General features: G+C 46.3%; 1 protein-coding gene across 1 annotated transcript in view; it reads left to right on the forward strand.

Annotated features, from left to right (window-relative positions):
* The window catches only part of LOC135821003 (calcium-transporting ATPase sarcoplasmic/endoplasmic reticulum type-like), a 41,882-nt gene extending 20,821 nt beyond the window's left edge, over positions 1-21,061 (forward strand). Inside the window, exons 16-26 of the mRNA XM_065334057.1 lie at positions 141-324; positions 1,791-1,863; positions 3,339-3,417; positions 9,117-9,210; positions 10,030-10,156; positions 12,429-12,631; positions 13,031-13,116; positions 13,320-13,456; positions 14,062-14,179; positions 15,483-15,603; positions 20,250-21,061. Coding sequence (XP_065190129.1) covers positions 141-324; positions 1,791-1,863; positions 3,339-3,417; positions 9,117-9,210; positions 10,030-10,156; positions 12,429-12,631; positions 13,031-13,116; positions 13,320-13,456; positions 14,062-14,179; positions 15,483-15,603; positions 20,250-20,281 — 1,254 coding nt within the window. The 3' untranslated portion in view covers positions 20,282-21,061. The remainder of the gene's footprint in view (positions 1-140; positions 325-1,790; positions 1,864-3,338; positions 3,418-9,116; positions 9,211-10,029; positions 10,157-12,428; positions 12,632-13,030; positions 13,117-13,319; positions 13,457-14,061; positions 14,180-15,482; positions 15,604-20,249) is intronic.
* The last annotated feature ends 506 nt before the right edge of the window (positions 21,062-21,567 follow it).

Here is a 21,567-nt window from a genome sequence, read left to right on the forward strand (position 1 = left end):
AATGGAACTCAGCGATCGAGGGAGGTCAAATGACTGGAGCAGTTATGGTCCAAAGAACGTGAAAAATGCAGAATGTTGACATTTTATTGTGGCTCTCAAAGGGTTAATTTTTGGTGTGGTTTGTTACCGTTTATGTGCAGAGCAAGATGACATTTGTTGGAGTTGTTGGTATGCTGGACCCTCCCCGAAAGGAAGTGTATGATGCAATCAAGTGTTGCGGCGATGCTGGTATTCGCGTCATCGTTATCACTGGTGATAACAAGGGCACTGCTGAGGCCATCTGCCGCCGCATTGGTGTCTTTGATGACCATGAAGATACATCAGGTATGCCATTTACTTTCTTCTGGTCATGTACAACCAAGGTCTTGAATATAGAAGTTCTATATTCTGATACATGTGTTATTGTCCGTTGTATGCTCCATTGCATGCACCTGAGCTATGTGATAAGTGGATGGTGGTAACTAGTTTTCCTGGAAAGGCCTCTCTATTCGTCTCCGACTGACGGGTAAGGCCAGGCTAATCTTCAACTTGTAATGGCTATTTGAAAGCATTCTTTATATTGTCTGTTGTTGTTAGCTGTTGTCAGCTGTGTTAGGCTCAGAAAGCTTATCCATCACCACTATGGGTGTGGTCAAAAATGTACTGCCAGAAAAAGCCGCTTTAACAAACTATGTGGTGCACGATAACCAGCCTTAGTGTTGGTCAACTCCACATAGCTCATCATCATCATCATCATCTCTCTCTCTCTCTCTCTCTCTCGCTCTCTCTCTCTCTCTCTCTCTCTCTCTCTCTCTCTCTCTCTCTCTCTCTCTCTCTCTCTCTCTCTCTCTCGGTCTCTCTCTCGGTCTCTCTCTCGGTCTCTCTCTCTCTCTCTCTCTCTCTCTCTCTCTCTCTCTCTCTCTCTCTCTCGGTCTCTCTCTCTCGGTCTCTCTCTCTCGGTCTCTCTCTCTCTCTCTCTCTCACTCACTCTCTCACTCACTCTCTCTCTCACTCTCTCACACACACGCACACACATACACACACACACACACACACACACACACACACACACACACACACACACACCTGTCCTGTCCTGTTGAGCCACTGCCATGAAGGTTACGTGGGCCCCGGAGGGGCAGCTGAGAGAGAGGAGGAGCACACAGCCCTGTGACGATCCAGGTGATGCAGTAAGCGAAATCGGCGGGAGCAGGCGCAAACACACAAGAAACCCTGACGGTCCTGAACGGTCGGACGACTACAAGTCCGCGAGCAGCGATGACGGGCGCGGCCACGTGTAGACGCAGAGCAGCGGTCACAAGCCTGGCAGTGAGCGACGTAGCACAGCGGAGAAGCAGGCACACACACACACACACAAATCCCTCTCTCTCTCTCTCTCTCTCTCTCTCTCTCTCATCCCTCTCCCAAATGATCTGCTTCGAACAAGTAACTTTACATTTCACCAAGATTTTAGCACAGCCGATCATCAAGATGACAATAACTAAAACTGCTCTCCAATTCCTTTGTTTGATGTGAAATGTAAAGTTAATTATTCGCGATGGAGAGACCGTTCGAGAGAAAAGAGAGAGAAAAGAGAGAGAGAGAGAGAGAGAGAGAGAGAGAGAGAGAGAGAGAGAGAGAGAGAGAGGGAGAGGGAGAGGGAGAGAGAGAGAGAGAGAGAGAGAGAGAGAGAGAGAGAGAGAGAGAGAGAGAGAGAGAGAGAGAGAGAGAGAATCCCTGTGTGTGCCATCATCGATTTGTCAAATGACATATGGGTGGGGGTGTTGATGTGGGGTCTTTGCCTTTTGTAGGAAAATCCTTCTCCGGACGGGAATTTGACCAACTTAGCGTTGCTGGTCAGAAAGAAGCAGTGCGCAATGCAAAGTAAGGACAGGTTGTTTTTATTGTTTTTTTTGCATAGTAGGTTCAACTTCTTCTTGTGAAACAGGATTTTTACTGTTAGACAACATATTCAGAGTTCATTTAGGCTGCATTTAATAGTTTTTGTCTACTTCATAGAGTAGAAAGTAGAGTGGATTTATTAAACTAAGAAGACTGTAGATGGAAGTGCACAAGAGTAGTTCATCGATGTGAAGTCCCTATATTACCCATCTTTGCAACATGTACTGTGCGATTACGGCGTTTTGTTGAAAACCTCTCCCCTTCACCATGGGTTTACAGAAATGCCCCACCTACCGACTTCTTCCAGTATCAAGCCGGGTAGCGCCTGATCCGCAACAGCTGCGTCCACGTGAGCGTGTATAATTACAGTGAAATCTAAGCTGACCGCTCAAGGGTCCTCACGAATGTGGTCCCTGTATACAGGTCTCGTTTTCCAGGGTCATTTGACCAATGGCTGTACCAGTTTTTACAATTCCAACTGAAATAGAATGTCTAACGAGCAATAGATTATGTAGAAGTACTAAGAGGTTATCTGATAGGCCCTGATGTCGACCTGGGACTATACCACCCCTCAATAGCTGGCTCCGTGCCTTTTAGTGTGCTTGTGTTATCGTTGGTCGACCAGGGTGCAGTGCTGTTGGTATTTATGTTCACTCCATTCATCTGAAACTTGCACACTAGAGCCGCCCCATACGTCGTAAACATCACATTCAAGTGCAGAACTTCAACAGATTGTAATTCAGTCAAATCTTGCTCAAACCCAAAGATTCGAATATCTAGGTCGAACAAAAAAATCTCACATGTCGGTGGAAACAATCCGCGAAGCGCTGCGAGCAACGGTTCTTAACCCTTTGCGTGCTGAGTACGAGTTAACTCGCACTTTATGCATGACCTGATCCACTAAGTACGAGTTCAAATTCAAATTCAGGAATCTTAGTTTGAATTTGAATGAGTGTTTCTTACATGACACGTGATCGTTGCCCGGGCCATGGCCAATAGGCAGTCTTCCCGCCGCGGGCATAATCAGGCCATCAGGACCGTTTGACGTCACTTCGGAAATTTCAGGACCGTTTGATGTCATTTCGGGAATGTCAGGACCGTTTGACGTCATTTCGGGAATAATTTTTCGACCTTTCGACCTTTGACCTTCCCTAATATGTTGCTTCGCGCTGTAAGAAATCGAATCAAGCACGCTCTGTCTGTCATGATGGCTGAATCTTGCCCTTGCCTGCAGCCCTCGGGCCTACGGCCCTTGGGCTGCAGGCTCGGGCAAGATTCAGCCATCATGACCGCCTGAGCGTGCTTGATTACATACATCCTTTACAACAGCTGGCATGATCTGGGAAATCCCACTCAATCCCGGCCACCGTCTTTTGTGCGTCTCTCTCTCTCTCTCTTTCCCTCTCTCGCTCGCTCTCTCCCCATGTCCTATGAACGCATGTGTGGTATGGCTGTAGGCTATTCTCTCGCGTTGAACCAGCACACAAGTACAAGATTGTAGAATACCTGCAAGATGATGGCCACATCTCTGCCATGGTAAGTTTTATTGACCCCCTCCCCCATACAAACATGCACACACACGCACACACACACACACACACACACACACACATGCACATGCACACACATGCACATGCACACACACACACACACACACACACACACACACACACACACACACACACACACACACATGCGCACACATGCGCACACATGCGCACACACACACGCACACACACACATGCACACACACTACTACTACTACTACTACTACTACTACTACTACTATGTACAGCTGCCACAAAATGGCCACGTCACTCCCAGAAGCGGGAGACAACAGCGAGAAAGGAAAAGAAGCACACACACACACACACACACACACACACACACACACTTGAATTCAGTAGAGTGATATTTGAGGGTATAAATGGGTGGAACCCCGATCTCAAGTAATACTGTAAAAGCTATTATTCTAACGAGGCGCATTTATAACGATTTCCCAAAATTGACTAGTTTACGTGTACCAAAGGTAGCGATTCTCACTCCTTCTCAACGCTCAATAGGACAGTATATGTATCGATTTCTGTATAAATATTTCTATTTTAACGACAGAGTTCTCCTCGTTAACTCGTTAGAGTTAGCACTCCGTTATATATGTGGCTTTTACAGTACTGCGATTTACACTAATCCCACTCGATCACTATAATCTGCTCGGCTTACTTTAACCGTTTCGGCTCAATAACAGAACAGAGGATGATCAAAGAAGCTGGGCATATGAACGGGAAATGTTCACAAGAAGGAATTACGACTAAACTATACAATACCATTATACAGTACGGGATACAGTGACAAGCCATAGACCATCGCCATATCATACCGTCCGAACCATTTCATGATGAGCAATTCCAGGCACATGAGCTTGATGAAGAACTATTTCAATAAGACAACTCTACCCCCGGCCTGACAACCGCTGGCAGGTCTTGAGGAGAATACCTTCCTCAATAAGAACTGGACAACAGCAGGTTTTCGGCAACCTGGAGTCAGCGGAGATCGTCAAGCTCCTCCACCTCCGGTACATGTACTGTGCATAGCCGGCACAAGCGTGCAGAAACACTGCATGCACTGTTGCGAGAGTTTGCGGATGAAGTCTAGGTCGGAAAATCCCATCAGCTCCAACCGCTCTGCATGTCGGCGATGCGGCTCCAGCTTTAGACTACAGCAGTCGGGGCTACAGTCCGCTTCGAAATGGTTAGCAATCGTGGCGATCGCCCGGGGAGTTTGCCTGGAAAAACTCGGTGTGAACTCGAAGAAATATTCCGCGCGAAAGCATGAAAAGTGACTAACTTACTCACGTAGGTACGTCTGGTTTACAACAAACCAGTTCTTACTCGATATGGAGTTGCAGAGGACATGTCGAAAGCGTGGTAAACGCTGAAGGTCAGCATGGGTCCCGGTTTGTGACCAAACAGTTTCTTTGAGCTGCGATGCAATTTACTCTCACCATGGGACGAAAATGACATGGACACGGACTCATTCTCAAGGCCATGACCTGGCCAAGCCATCCGCGTGACTTGGATGACTTTCTGAGAAAAGTAGACGCCTGTGAAAGCTGATAGAAGACGGCGCCGACTCCTAAGGGGTCGTCCACAAATATCGATGTTTTTTTAGAGAAGATATTCGTTCGTTTGGGGGGGGGGGGGGTTTGGGCCCTGTTCGTCTCGTCTTTGAGAAAAAAATATCGAACTCTATCTATGGACGGGCACTGTTCGAACATGTAGTTTATGACCTACACAAAGTGAAAGTCAACCTCGTGAGCATAGCCAAGGCAAGGTTGTTCGACCGTGGCAACATAAACCTACATGTACATGCAGGTGTATGGTGAAATTAGAGTTGCAGCTGGTCACGTTTCATGAGGAAATTGAGTTTCATTAAAAAAATATCGATCCTTTGCATAAACGTGTGTATGTTAAAGGGGAATTTAAGGCAAAAATTAAAATTTCACCAGTTGTAGTCTTCGGGGTGCTGAGTCGAATGGTCGTGGTCCGAGAAAGCTGAGACGCTCCCTTCCTACTTGAATCCCAATCGAACTCGCGCACTTCCACCGAAACTGGGTGACTGCGCCCTACTAGATGGGGATTTGTATGCAAAATGTCACTAAAAGCGCCATTTCATTCTTATAAAAGCACGGATGACCGCGATTGGACCATATGTTGTAGTCTTTTGGACGCTGAGTCGACTGGTTTTGGTCCGAAAAGGCTGCGATACAGCGTTCCTCCTTTATTCCCAATCGAACATGGTTGAACAAGCGGTCACGTGCTCCTGCGTACGCCAGTCACCTGGTCACCGTGCCTGCAGGGTACAACTTACTAGCCTGTTTGACCTTTTTTGGGTGCAGTCCTGTCACTCGAGTTGAACCTAGGTGTGAAAGTTGTCGCCTGCTGGCGTGGCGACCAGGCGATTTGGGCACCCAGGAGCACGTGACCGCTTGTTCAACCATGTTCGATTGGGAATAAAGGAGGAACGCTGCATCGCAGCTTTTTCGGACCAAAACCAGTCGACTCAGCGTCCAAAAGAGTAAAACATATGGACCAATCGCGGTTCGTTTTGAGGGGGGAGAAATGAGCAAATATGGTCTTGAAAAAATATCGATATTTAGGCCACACCAAGTTATTTCTATGTTTCGCGTCACCCGCACGCGTACCTTTTCGAATCCTTGACTTTTCGAATCCTTGACAAGAAAAAAAAAGAACCTAGACGAGCCAATCGATGGCTGTTCTGGCGAACATTCTCTAGCCAGTATGGCAGATCAGAGGTTATCAGCTTCTCCATAATCTTGCATTCCAGGCTATGGTACGTAGAAGGTGAGAGAGATGAAAATATCTATTTTTCCAAGCCGTGCAGTAGGCCTAGGACCTGCTCACCAAGCGAGCAGAGATTCCAGGTGTCAAGGACTTCGAGATTTTCCACGATTGTGATGGAGCGGGATCCCACTCGACTCATGTCAAAATGCAGAAGGAGCCATCCATGAAATCTCTTATTGTATCGCTCCAGCCCAGTCTGCCAGCTGTCCTGTGACGACTTGTCGTTTTGGATAGACGTGACAGTTTAGTAGTGGTATTCTGTGTGCAACATGGCTCAGTACACATAGAATGGAGTTTTGTTTTTTCTTATTTTTGTTTTTTTCCGCCCACCTTTTCCAGAAAATATCTGACGCGAAACATAGAATTAACTTGGTGTGGCCTTACGGACGGTCCCTAAGTTCAAATAAATTGGTGATCGTGACAAGACTAAAAAAATCTTTACAAGAAGTCGATCAATCCATGTGCCGGTGTATTCAACACGCAGCTACAGCTGACAGTGCAATGACCTCGCTCACACCGTTTCGACCTGAACCAGTCAAGTGTCAGTGCAGCCGGCAGGAAAATCGAGCTCCAACATTGGGAGCAGCCGCCTTCTTGAATCTTGTACAGTCATGTACCGGGCTTGATCACGAAAACAATGAAAAAAGGTCGGGATTTGAACCCACAACTCCATGGTCAGCAGACAGCATTCATGGCCACAGGGCCAAAAAGGCTTAGATAAATCGAGGGTTTTTGATTTAAAAAATCGCTGCTGGCTTCCAGGGCAAATTCTAAACCATGGGAAATAGCCAGAAACCTGCCCGAAATTCCTTAACGGCTGTTCCAATTGTTCCGAAACCTTTACAGAACAATTTGCGTTGCCCTAATAAGCTCTTCCATGTACTTTGTTGTCCGGATTTCCCTTATATTCATACTTTTTAAGACCAAAGCCTGATTTGAAGTGATTTCTAATCTTTTTGAAGCGCCCTGTAGTACTGTAGTGGACATGAAAATCCAGTCGATTGACCGGGGACAGCGCCCTCAGCGCGTACAGAAAGCTGCGTGCAGTGCACATGTTGATCCGATGCGACCAGCGCATAAATGCATGTGCTTATCCACGGCTGCATGGCCAGCGCCCTGGGGCCGCTAGACGTGCGACCGGATTTCCATGTCCACGACAGTACATGATTGAAGTTTGTGAAGCAGCAAGTTGAAATCGTAGCTGTTGGGGTATGTCAGTGCTCTGTACCTTGCATTTGTACGGAGAGTCGGTTGCCACGCGGATATTCCTTTCCTCATCGAGAGCTAGCTGGCCTCGAAACTCTGTCAGGGTCTGCCTGAGGTACCGACAGTCTTTTGGCTACCTGCTGGCAGGACTCCATCAAATCATCTAGCTTCAGCTCGGCGAGCAAATAGTCTCTTTCTCCTCCGCCATGGGCTGACACATACAAACTAGATACAAAACGATGCACCTGACTAGTGCTGGCTTGCACACGTGCCCCCTTTCACGAACCCAGATCATCTTTTCGGGATTGGTCTATTTTCCTCGCACATACATATACCCTATTTATGCTGTTGTTGTTGTTGCATGTGGTGCATAGACTGGTGATGGGTGCCCCCTTTCACGAACCAATACAATCTTTTCGGGATTGGTCTATTTTCATTGCACATACTTGGTCCGACTTATTAAAATGTGCGCTTCACTTCAAAACTCAAGCATATGTACAAAGGAGCACCTGTACTAAAAAATCAACCAAGAGACGGTAGATAGGTCAACCTGCAAAACGTCGACATTTTTTTCATCTCCAATCTACACTGCGATTCTTTGATTTTTTCACTCCATAGGCACGATTTGGACGATCGAATTCGCCTCCTCCTCGTGCAGCACGACTACCAGAATGGTGGCTGTAGGTGTTTTCGCCTGAAGCTCCTGCGACACCTTCAAATGAGGCGAACAAGTAAACCACCACGCATAAAAAATCACTTCTGACAACCGTGTACCGCGCGCGTAGGTATGTAGGTCTACTGATCATGAGTCTGATCTGTGTCGACATGTCATGCAGTCAGACCATGCGTGCTCTTCCCTGCGAGCTGCCTGTTTCACGAATCCACTGGCCCCGGAGACTGGCGATCTTTTGACGTATCGCGATCGCGGCTCCGAGGACTCCGCACCGTATCCGCCGGATAATTCACCCTTTCTGCGCTTCAGTTTTCCAGCCAGGTTGTCGCCTGAAAGTCGACCTCAAGGCCGGTTATTTATTTCGATCAACTAACTTCTCCACGATCACTTCTGTGATCTTGATTCGTCGGCCGCCACATCGTGAACGACTGCGAGAGAGATCAGCAAACTGGACGGAGCGATGCTGGTGCTTTCTGCACAAGTTTCTGGATGACGCGTTTCCTGAAATTCTGCCAAGGAAACAGCGATTGCAGCGATTTCAATCCGCCAGGAGGCACTCGAGAACGATCGCCCAGGAGGTTCTGGTTCTCCGTGACAATCCCCCATCGCAGCGGGGTGTTGATTTCAGCACCAGGCCTTCTCTGTGTTGCGCGAGAAGCAACAGGAGTCCTCTGACGACAAAATTTGAACGCAAAATTCTCGAGTCGACTAGGATCCCGAGTCGCTGCCTCCGTTGGAGTTGGAGCCATTTCTTCTTCAACATCACAAATTGACAACTGAAGGATAGTGTTAGGTAGCTGTAAAGTTTATTTCGTCCTGAGATTATTTGAATTTGTTTGGTTGACGTTCGAAGCGAAACGCACATTTTAATAAGTCGGACCAAGTACATGTAATTTATTTGTGCTGTTGTTGTTGTTGTTGTTGCTGTTGTTGCTGCTGCTGCTGCTGCTGCTGTTGTTGTTGTTGTTGTTGTTGTTGTTGCATTTGGTGCATAGACTGGTGATGGTGTGAATGATGCTCCAGCATTGAAGAAAGCTGAAATTGGCGTAGCGATGGGATCAGGCACAGCTGTAGCTAAGTCTGCTTCAGGTTCGTAGTAGTACTGTGTGACCATACATCTATATGCATGTGCGCGCTCGTGTGTGTGTGTGTGTGTGTGTGTACCTGTCGGAAGGCTACCTTCTTGCCAAAGCATTTGGAAGTTGGACTAGTTTCGGCTCCACAATCCAGTGTGCCATTGCTATAATTATTATAGCTTTCATGGCTGAGGTTGTTGGTATGTCTGTTGGCCCTGGATTCCCAGTACTCAGTTGCCGATGCTAGGTGGTAAAGTAACTCAAATTTCACTTCAAGGTACCAGTGCATCTAGTGTCTGCTTCTATCAAAGCAGCGTGCTGCCTATACTGGATACCCAAGGAAGGGTAGGGTGTGCATAGGTAGCTGTAACTGTTTTGGTCGTCCTTTTCCGATGTACTCAATGTGGTGTTGACCAGGTGTGCATTGGGGGTTGATTCACATGGCTTCGGCAGTTGTGTGGATTGAACAGTTACTAGCATCTGGCGCTAGTCTTGATCTGTTTCATTCAAAATCAAATCCGCTGTCATTGCTATAAGAGAGTGGGTGGGTGCACATCCAGTGCATTTGCAGATCTGCGTGCTTCTATTGCGACGGGCGTATACATGGTACATTGTGTGTGTGTGGGGGGGGGGGGGGGGGAGCGGTGTCTCGCATGGGTTAACACGACTTGCGTGCAGGACATCTCGGTCAAAGAAGCGACCGTTTCATCTTCCTTTTAGGCGCTCTATTGTGCTGTCGTTCAACACTTTTGTGTTTGTTGACTGTGTGATGGGGCTCGAATGTGGTGTCCTCTTCTTCTTCCACTTGTGGTATTTACTTCATATTGTTCAGAAATGGTTTTGGCTGATGACAACTTTACTTCTATTGTTGCTGCTGTCGAGGAGGGCCGTGCTATCTACAACAACACAAAGCAGTTTATACGATACTTGATCTCATCAAACATTGGAGAAGTTGTCAGGTAGGCACTACATACAACTTGAAAACAGTTCAGAAGTTTCACTGTTGTTATTTTTTATGTTTGAGGATGATGAACCCATTCCGGGTTTATGAAGAGTACGAGTCATATAGTCGTCATGCAGACCCCATCACGTCTGGGATATGACGAGTATACTCTCCATGTACTTTGTGTGCATTGCGCACACCGTCCGCCCTCGATAGTCCACTGTTCAAACCTCCATAACCCATGAGCAGAATGTCACGCAGCGATGAGCAATAGAGAGATACTGCTACACGGTATTACGTGCCAAAGTACGTATGGGATCCACGTCGGGGTGCGAGGTTCAGTTTCATGCGGCGAATGGTTTGGTTTCCACTTCGCATGCACCGCGCACTATGAGTCACAACGAAAGTCCCTTTTGAGGCATGCTGATCGCTACGATGCACCCTGCACACTAAACTTTCAAAACAATTTAAAGTGTATCCGCGTTTCAGTCTTCGACACCCAGTGACTCCGCATCATGCTGTATCAAACGACATACCACTTGAAAGCTTATTCTCTCACCTTTCCAATGTGCTCTCAAATGCGCTTTCCGATGAACTCTTATGCGCGACTATCGGATAAAGGACAGTCGAGTTCCGAAAATTGAAGAGTGATGTGTGAGCATTTACACGATGCATATACGAGTAGAAAGTAGTTAGATGGATGGGGACACCCATTCCCAAAGCACTGCAAAGAACCGAGTCCGTGATGATAGATGTCGCCAGGGCGAAGCCTGAAGCACGCGAGCTCGGATAAACAATTGTCGCGAGTAGAAAACATGACGTATGTGCATCATGGGCTTCTCTCTTTTTTTTCGCGGCAACCCATGCGTATTGGGTATCACAACATCGAGATGTTCAGTGGCTTTCAGGCCAACTTTGTCCGAATTTCAGGCATTGAAAGTTGACTGCACTGCGATCGCTCGCGCACGCGTGTGGGAAAGCGCGAATGCTACGAAAATGCAGAAAACGGACTTCGCTCAGGCACCCTCGCGAGGAAGACTATTTCTCTGCATTTTCTCTTCACAGTTGTCTGCCTGGCCTTGATATCTTTCCAGAGAGCCATCGTTTGTAGAGATCCGTGGATACACCTGCGCTATTAACAATTTGAGTTCGGCTCAACTCGGAAAAATTTGAATTTTTCTGACCCCCTTTTGGCACTGAAAGGGTTAAATGGACAAGCACTTATTGTTCCGTAGCCGTAGGGGTCTAGGCGGTCGGTCTAGCTTGTTTGCGGACAGTGCTGCATCAACAAAGATCTTAATGAAGTGATACCCCCGACACAAACTGCACAAACAAGTGTGACATTCTTTGAAAGTTTACTTTTGGCTGACCGGTTTCACTACTAGGTGTAGATCATCAGAGTGAAGAGTAAAGTCGAACGAAACACAATTTTATGCTCCCACTAGGTGGGTAGAAAATGTATTGACACATGTGGGCCGCCAAAACGCTAGGGGCCCCAAGGGCATTGGGAAATGCTACGGTAATACGGTCATGCAATAATTGCACAAGGTGTATGTGTGTCATGTGTCATGAATGAAGTGCGCATGCAACTATGAGTACTATATTCATGAGGTGAATTGAATTTTAGGCGGGATCCAAAGTATTTTCACACTTTGCAGTTGACAGCGCACTGGCAAGTACAATTTCGCACCTAAGTCCTTACTGAACCTGGGTCGCGGTCGCTTACAGCAGATTTGAATGCAGCCACCGTGCATGAAAATCGCGGTCGCTGGTCGCGCACAGCAGATGGTCGCTCTGGACAGATCAGTTTGTATGTGAAACCGTCGGTGCACGGAAAATCGGTCGCTAACGGTAGATGGTCGCCTACAGCAGAGGTCGCTAACGGCAGATTTGACTGTAGAAACTAGAACACGACGTGCCTCCAGTGGAAGGCCAAAAGACCAACAAATTATGTACTATTGAGGTAGGTGGCATGCGGGTACGGAGAAATGTTATGTACTAACGGGGTTTATGTACTAACGAATTATGTACTAACCGACAAAATTTGTATGGAAGTGACCACGTTTCGTCCGGGACTTGAGATTTCTTATGTACTAACCGGACTCGTATTAACGGGGGACGACCTGTATATGGCTTTTACAGTATTTGGAGTGTTGAAAATGATCTGGAATCTTTACGAGCCCTGATAGTGTAATGTCCCCATCTTCTCCAGTTCTTCTTTTCCTTGCTGTGTTCTTGTATTTGTTGATGGTGCTGGTGTGCTGTATTATGCTTGTTTGTGCCTTTAGTATTTTCCTAACGGCTGCACTTGGAATTCCAGAAGCTCTGATTCCGGTGCAGTTGTTGTGGGTGAACCTGGTGACAGATGGTCTACCTGCTACTGCTCTTAGCTTCAACCCACCAGAGGAGAACATCATGAGACAGCCACCTCGCAACCCAAGAGTACCACTGATCAGCGGATGGCTCTTCTTCAGATACATGACCATTGGAAGTGAGTGTCTGCATTGTGCTGTACACTGTGCTGTACACTGTGCCCTAGAATTCGCTGAGTAGACGCCGATGTGTATGGTAATGATATGCATCAGGTTAGCAACAATGATATTTGAATCTGCAATCTGCCGTGAGATACATGTGGTGCTACACTTTGTTGCATCTGTCCGTACAGTAGTCTGTAACATGCAGCAACCTATGGCAATCCGGCATTGTTGTTGTATCCATGCATAGCACATGTTTCCGATTGGTGATCAAAATCAACGTTAGTTGAGCCACACGAAAGACAACATTGCTTCACTTTGTCCTAATGCTTGTGTATTCATGTAACTTTAGTCTTGCTGATGTGGTTGTGTTCTTGTGCTTTTGTGTCTTGTGGCCTTTCCTGCGTTTGTTCTAGTTTATGTGGGCTGTGCAACCGTATTTGCATCCGTCTGGTGGTTTATGTATTTTGATGGCGGTCCTCAGCTTAATTACTATCAGTTGGTAAGTTGTGTCATGTGACTCACGTGTGCCTCTAGCCTGATGACATCACTGTTACCTCATTGTTTTGCTTGGCCTGCTTTCCTCCACACTGCTGTTCGGTGATCGGTTGATGCCCAGTTTGACTGATTGTTCTTTGTCCATGGCGGTGGCAGCAAAGTGAAGTGGTCACATTGGTGCTGTCTGTTCTCGTGTGATTTGTTTAGAGTCACCACATGTCCTGTACGCTTGACAAGGAAAACTTTGCAGAGAACTTTGACTGTGAGATTTTCGATGATCCTCACCCTATGACAATGGCACTGTCTGTCCTTGTTACTATTGAAATGCTCAACGCTCTCAACAGGTAATTTTCCTCTACTCTAACTGTGGCCAGATCCTACTGCTTGTACTGTAACTTATTATCAGGGTTCTAGCCATTAACAATTGTGGGGGGGGGACAAACAGTTGACCCATTTTGTTCATGTTCCGCTATTGCCTTGTCACATGAAGTGCAATGTACGGGCGCAGTGAGTATCTGGAACAACAACGATTTGAGGCCGCATTTTCGTTGTGTGGCCTGAAAAAAACACAAAAATTGAAGAAATGGGATAGAAGGGGGGGGGTGGCTGCATTGGCCCAGTGCTGCTGGCCGAGGAAGTAGGCACACAAGCACTGGCCCAGGGCTTGACCTCAATCTCCACACTCCTGTTTGTCGTGTTGAACTCTATTTTTCGTAGATTCCCGTTGCCAACAGGTTTTGAAAATGCCTCGGGATTTGATCAAGTTTGGATTATTTGAAAATGTCTACCCCACCGATCGATCCCGTTGGATCGGTGATGCTTGTATGTACGGGCAACTGAGGGTTACCGTAAAGACGGGCGATCTCCTAGTGCAGTCGTCGTTAGCTACAGATTTCATTCAACTGTATTACCTGTTGTACTCTATGAATTCTGGCTGTGTTCTGTGTAGCTTGAGTGAGAACCAGAGCTTGTTGTCAATGTACCCAACACGGAATCTCCTTCTGTTGGGAGCCATTGCATTGTCCATGTCTCTGCATTTCTTCATTCTCTACGTGCCCCTCATGTCGGTAAGTTGAACTTAGTGCAACAAGACCTTGTGAATGCTGGCACTTGCTGCTGCTGCTGCTCTGTGTATGTGTGCACAGGTGTGTCTGTGTGCTCTTGTATCGTGACAGGAGCGTGTCCAATATTCCAGCCTATACTACAGTGTATATGATAATTATAATTATCGTAGTAATCATGTAAACAATTCATCATTTAAACTTAAACTACATACGCAAAAGATGCACTCCTGAAGCAGCAAGAAGCAGCGACTCATTCCTCTGCCTCAGAATGCTTGCGCTTGCAAGCAGCAACAGCTCCGGCTTTCTGGGCTCCACCTGTACGTGGCTTGCCACTTTTGCCGTCACACTCAATGCATGGCATCACACTCACACCTTTGCCATCACACTCAATGCATGGCTGCATGTGCACAATCTGGTAACACTCGCTGATCAGCCTGTGGCACCACCGGCATTGGTACCGCAAACATAGCAGGTTGGAGCATCCTCAGGCAGAACAGTTGGTTCGCAGTTCAGTCGCAATCCGAGGAAAACACACATCCTCAGGCAGAACAGTTGGTCCGCAGTTCAGTCGCAATCTGTGGAGAACGCACATCCTCAAGCAGAACAGCTGGTCCCCAGTTCAGTCGCAATCCGTAGCATTACCGCACTTCCGCCTTCCATACTGGGACTGATCGGGAGTTGCACACTCTTGGGCGGTTATTGACTCTTGAGGCAGTGTGGCAGCACTAGATCCCATCGAGTTGCATACTAGTACAGGACCACTCGATGAAATCCAATCGCGTCACTCAAGTATGCGCCGGGCGTTGCACAGCCATAGACCTGTGAACAGTGGGCTGTAAAATGGTGCAAAGCGCAAACTTGAGTGACACGACTGGATTTTATTGAGCAGCATTGTACTTTTTGGTGGGGTGGGTGGGGGCTCTCTTCCTGCTAGTTAACGCGCAAGATTTTGCATCATCAGCAGCAGCAGAAGGATGCCTTCTGGCATAGGGCATGTACCTTGTGAAACCAGTCACATTCATTCTTTCTCACTGTCCTGCACTGCTCCAGAATGAACTATGCATTGATAGTTGCATGATGATCAGGACTAGGAGTGGTGAAACTGAGTTGAATCTTCCTCTACTTTCTGTGTGAAAACTTTGCCTCAGTGTGTAGCACTCCTCAAGTAGTAAAGTACCTCTCTTGTTCACGCACACATATAAACTCTGGCTTGACCGAATTCTCCTTTTCTGGAGCTGTGCAATTGCAGGATGAGAAAACGAGTGTGTGTGTGTGCGTGTGTGCGTTTGCATGGTTTCTGTTCCAGACTGTCTTCCAAATCACACCACTAAATCAAACTGAGTGGCTTGCCGTCATATACATGTCACTACCTGTTATTCTTCTTGATGAAATTCTGAAGTTTGTTGCTCGCAATTTCGTCACAACAAGTAAGTGGCTGGTGTAGGTAGGCGCTATTGACTTGTGTGACTACTGATGCTGCCCGGGCTCTTGCTGTTGTTGCTTAAACTTCTCTTCTTGCTTTGCGTGTGTTTGCTGGTCATGGCTTTGTAAAGCCACGTGTAGCTATGGTAGAGTCGAAAAGTATTCCAATAACTCTTGCACTATGCCTTGCAAAGCCTTTGTTCTGTACCGTAAAGTACCTTTGATCCGCGTCGATTCAACGCCGTATTTTATTGTATACGCCGAAGTTGCTTCACAGCCACAAATTCGACAGGGGTGGAAATTCGAGAATGGGTGGATTAATGGTACTTGAGCCCGAGCGCGCTAAAACATGACCACAGCTTTTTTTGAAAAAGTCGAGATAATCGCGATTTGAATTCCGCGGCAAAAAATACGAAGTGCAGTGCAACGCGAGTCGCTGTTGTTGTTCTCCTCGGTCGACTGGACTGTTCCGGATACAATTCTTTGTTGCAAGTAAGTTTATTTGTTTGAGTTTGTATTCCATGTTGCGCTGAGTCGCCTAAAACTGATCGTCATCGATGTATCGACAGAAGAGCCTAGTAGTAGTAATGTACTGTGGAGCGGAAGAAGACGACATCATCGCACTCCATGCGCAGGATAAACAATTTGGAGGATTCGGGTCGGAAACAGAAGGAAGACGATGATGGCTACAGCGACGAGTCATTTGAGGGCGACACTTTCATCGAGCGTAAAAAGAATTGATGCTGGTAGTCCCACGATCTGCAGTGACGAGGAATTCTACTCTGATGACAACCTGGCAAGCGATTGGCATCGACACTGACTTGGGAGGTGAGTCGGCCGATGATTTGGCCAGAATGGACATCGCTGCACATATCCGGGACAATGCCAGTCACGATTGGTTGCAAGTGCAAAAACAATCACTGGACTCTGCTGCTCCCTCAACTTGCTCAAGTCGATAATTTGAGTACCCTTATGTATGCAGCGAAAGCAGTACTCTCTGGCGAGCGGAGAAACCGTGTGCAGATGGGCTTTGGTGTGGGGAATATGAGTGCGACGTCTAGTATGTTGAGGAAGACTGTGTGCAGCAGTGTATACTGTATATCTGAAACTACAGGTGGAGTGTGATGGAGAGGACATGGAGTGCCAACTTCTTCGGCCAGCTACAGATGTTGACCGTGTTTTCGCTGGCGGTTCTCCAGTGGTGCTCCAAACAGGAGGCCTTTCGGACAAGCAGCTCAGCTGCCTATAGACAATTTGGATGTGGCTGAGTACCTGTCAGCTCATGCTATAAGACCCTGGACAGAGGAATTGACCCGGAAAATATGAACCAAGGGGCATATCAATTGTGTGCAAAAATGACAATCCCATTGCTGTACATAGAATTTCGCCATTTCAACAGTGCTGCATATAATACCATTGTAGCAACACTTAGACATGTCCGATCAATCCAAAACTTTCAGACAGTGAACATTAGGTGTGTTAGATCATTTTTAAACAAAAAACTGAAAATCGAATTTTTGGTCTGTGGTCATATTTTAGCGTGCTCTGGCTCACTTAGAGAATGGGTGGATTAACGGTACTTAGAGAATGGGTGGATTAACGGTACTTAGAGAATGGGTGGATTAACGGTACTTAGAGAATGGGTGGATTAACGGTACTTAGAGAATGGGTGGATTAACGGTACTTAGAGAATGGGTGGATTAACGGTACTTAGAGAATGGGTGGATTAACGGTACTTAGAGAATGGGTGGATTAACGGTACTTAGAGAATGGGTGGATTAACGGTACTTAGAGAATGGGTGGATTGACGGTACTTAGAGAATGGGTGGATTGACGGTACTTAGAGAATGGGTGGATTGACGGTACTTAGAGAATGGGTGGATTGACGGTACTTAGAGAATGGGTGGATTGACGGTACTTAGAGAATGGGTGGATTGACGGTACTTAGAGAATGGGTGGATTGACGGTACTTAGAGAATGGGTGGATTGACGGTACTTAGAGAATGGGTGGATTAACGGTACTTAGAGAATGGGTGGATTAACGGTACTTAGAGAATGGGTGGATTAACGGTACTTAGAGAATGGGTGGATTAACGGTACTTAGAGAATGGGTGGATTAACGGTACTTAGAGAATGGGTGGATTAACCCTTTGTGTACCAGCCCCATCTCGAACCGTACCATATGGTACGGTTCGCTGCACTTCAATCAAACGCGCCGGTCCCCGCCGCCGTAGCTCCGATCGACCCGCGGTTTTTTGCGCTCGACAGCTGAGGTCCCACTGAAAATTTTGATGTATGACATGGGTAGGTTGCCATTTGAAAGTATGGAGAACGAACGCGTTCAAAAGTATGCTTTTCAGCGCAAACAATTGTCGCTGTTTCGATCGTGTTCTCGCTCAGTTTCTCTGCTTGTAGCGAAGATGTAGCTTGTTCTAGGTCATGTCGACGTCTTCTAGATGTGGTGGACGATTGGAGAGATCGGCTGTGGCGATATCATCGCGGAATGCGACTCGAAATTGAAAATTTGTATCGCTGATCCCATCGCAGTATTCGCTCTCAAAACAGGAGCGAGAGGGAGGGCAGCGATGGCCTACAATCATCAAGGCAGGCGTAATTCACCAGCCAGCGACTGCTTCTTGTCTTCTCTTTCACTTACCTTACGCTGGATGTGAGTAGATGAAGAAAAAAATAGATTTCGAATCTGACACAATAATTCAAAATTTGCAATTTTGAACAAATTGTTTCACCTCAAATACGTAAAAATATGACCATATCCCTGGTATGTTGTGGCTCTTCATGCACTGAGACAACGCTTATGAGGTTGTTTTGTCCCTATGTTCCCAGTACATGAGCACAAACTAATTCTCAGTCTATTTGTTTGTGATACGCTGGTTGGTCAGAAATATGCACAATTGGCACGTATTTTTGGTATTCCACCTATGGCCTTCATATACTACTGCATGCTGTACCAATATCCATGCTTACCTGGGTGCAATGATACATATGGAGTCAGGAAAACACAACTTGCATATACAAAAGTTGTCTAGATTTCATACCATGGTTGCTTCTTTGGCTGCGATCGCCCCTTACATACATTAGATGGCTGGTACATAAAGGGTTAACGGTACTTAGAGAATGGGTGGATTAACGGTACTTAGAGAATGGGTGGATTAACGGTACTTAGAGAATGGGTGGATTAACGGTACTTAGAGAATGGGTGGATTAACGGTACTTAGAGAATGGGTGGATTAACGGTACTTAGAGAATGGGTGGATTAACGGTACTTAGAGAATGGGTGGATTAACGGTACTTAGAGAATGGGTGGACTAACGGTACTTAGAGAATGGGTGGACTAACGGTACTTAGAGAATGGGTGGACTAACGGTACTTAGAGAATGGGTGGATTAACGGTACTTAGAGAATGGGTGGATTAACGGTACTTAGAGAATGGGTGGATTAACGGTACTTAGAGAATGGGTGGATTAACGGTACTTAGAGAATGGGTGGATTAACGGTACTTAGAGAATGGGTGGATTAACGGTACTTAGAGAATGGGTGGATTAACGGTACTTAGAGAATGGGTGGATTAACGGTACTTAGAGAATGGGTGGATTAACGGTACTTAGAGAATGGGTGGATTAACGGTACTTAGAGAATGGGTGGATTAACGGTACTTAGAGAATGGGTGGATTAACGGTACTTAGAGAATGGGTGGATTAACGGTACTTAGAGAATGGGTGGATTAACGGTACTTAGAGAATGGGTGGATTAACGGTACTTAGAGAATGGGTGGATTAACGGTACTTAGAGAATGGGTGGATGAACGGTACTTAGAGAATGGGTGGATTAACGGTACTTAGAGAATGGGTGGATTAACGGTACTTAGAGAATGGGTGGATTAACGGTACTTAGAGAATGGGTGGATTAACGGTACTTAGAGAATGGGTGGATTAACGGTACTTAGAGAATGGGTGGATTAACGGTACTTAGAGAATGGGTGGATTAACGGTACTTAGAGAATGGGTGGATTAACGGTACTTAGAGAATGGGTGGATTAACGGTACTTAGAGAATGGGTGGATTAACGGTACTTAGAGAATGGGTGGATTAACGGTACTTAGAGAATGGGTGGATTAACGGTACTTAGAGAATGGGTGGATTAACGGTACTTAGAGAATGGGTGGATTAACGGTACTTAGAGAATGGGTGGATTAACGGTACTTAGAGAATGGGTGGATTAACGGTACTTAGAGAATGGGTGGATTAACGGTACTTAGAGAATGGGTGGATTAACGGTACTTAGAGAATGGGTGGATTAACGGTACTTAGAGAATGGGTGGATTAACGGTACTTAGAGAATGGGTGGATTAACGGTACTTAGAGAATGGGTGGATTAACGGTACTTAGAGAATGGGTGGATTAACGGTACTTAGAGAATGGGTGGATTAACGGTACTTAGAGAATGGGTGGATTAACGCTACTTAGAGAATGGGTGGATTAACGGTACTTTACGGTGTTCTACTAGTATCCCAGGTTGCCTTATTTTCCATTCGTGCTTACTTTGTTTCTGTGTGTGTGTGCGTGTGTGTGTGTGTGTGCGTGTGTGTGTGTGTGTGTGTGTGTGTGTGTGTGTGTGTGTGTGCCTTGTTCAGCTTCTCCCGAGTTCAAGGCCAAGCAAGACTAACTTAAAACCATCGGGACCTCTTTTTGACTTGTGCAGTCCTTGTTGCAACGCAGCTGCTCGCAGAGTCAGCTTTTAGTGGAAAGACAATGTGCTACAATGTAATGTACCAACTACTAGCTTTGCACACCACTGCTGCATCATGCCTGTAGCATACTTGATTGATGTTGTTCAGCACAGCAGTAAAGCTTGTCAACTGTTGTATTACTCACACATGCACGTGTATAGCGTAGCATGCAAGTGCCATAATGCTTTCATGAAATTATATCTTCTTGTTTCCATTGTTTTTGCTTCTAGGCACCTCCTGATATACATGAGCGTATGCATGGTAGTGAGAGTGAGTGAGGCGTGTGTGCGTTCGTTCGTTTTGTTTGGCCTTGGCTTTGCTCAACGTAAGCATAGCTTTCAATCTGTCCCTGGTCCCCAGCTTTTATGCATTTATTCTGATGTATCGTTGTCGCAACTTTTGCTTTGCTTTAGATCTGCTTTTGCCGCCATTGGCAATTTTGTTGTCAGAATTGTCAACAGTGGCCTTTGTTGCTTTCATGCATTTATTCTGATGTATCGTTGTCGCAACTTTTTCTTTGCCTTAGATCTGCTTTTGCCACCATTGGCAATTTTGTTGTCAGACTTGTCAACAGTGGCCTTTGTTTTTCTTGCGTTTGGACAAGACTGTAGTGGTGGACGTTATGTCATCAGTCAGTACTACTAGTACCACTAGTTCACATGTGCTTGCACATCTATTGCAGTATTGGTGTTGTTGGCAATCTTGCTTTGACCGTAGCTGTTGTGCATGTTGTTCTGCTGGCGTACACGTTCACTGATAGAAGTCGAATGCAGCGCAGTGTGAGTTGTTATAGGTGTAGACACGTGATCATGATTTCTGGCCTGCATGCTTCTCTTTTTACAGCCTCATTGTCTCAATTGTACTTTGTTGTTGTTGTTGTTGTTGTTGTTGTTGTTGTTGTTGTTGTTGTTGTTGTATTCTGTTAAAAGTGCTGCCATCCTGTCCACGAATGCCAACCAGTATCCCTGTTACACTAAAGTTGTTGCTCTTGCCTATTTACTAACTTAGTATGTATGGCCTGCGCTCGTGTGTGGGTGTGTTCTAGCTGTACCGATCACTGATCTCAACGACAATGACGATGTAAACAGTCCACAACTAACCAAACGGCCCAAACTGACACTTGCTCTCGGTAATTATTGTCCTTATTCCCCGTTTCATTTCCCCTCAATAAGCCCAGCATTCTCTCCCTGTACATGCACTGCTTAATGCATTGATTTTGTCA

This window comes from Sycon ciliatum, chromosome 7 (genome assembly GCF_964019385.1).
Source record: "Sycon ciliatum chromosome 7, ocSycCili1.1, whole genome shotgun sequence".
Taxonomy (NCBI): Eukaryota; Metazoa; Porifera; class Calcarea; order Leucosolenida; family Sycettidae; genus Sycon; species Sycon ciliatum.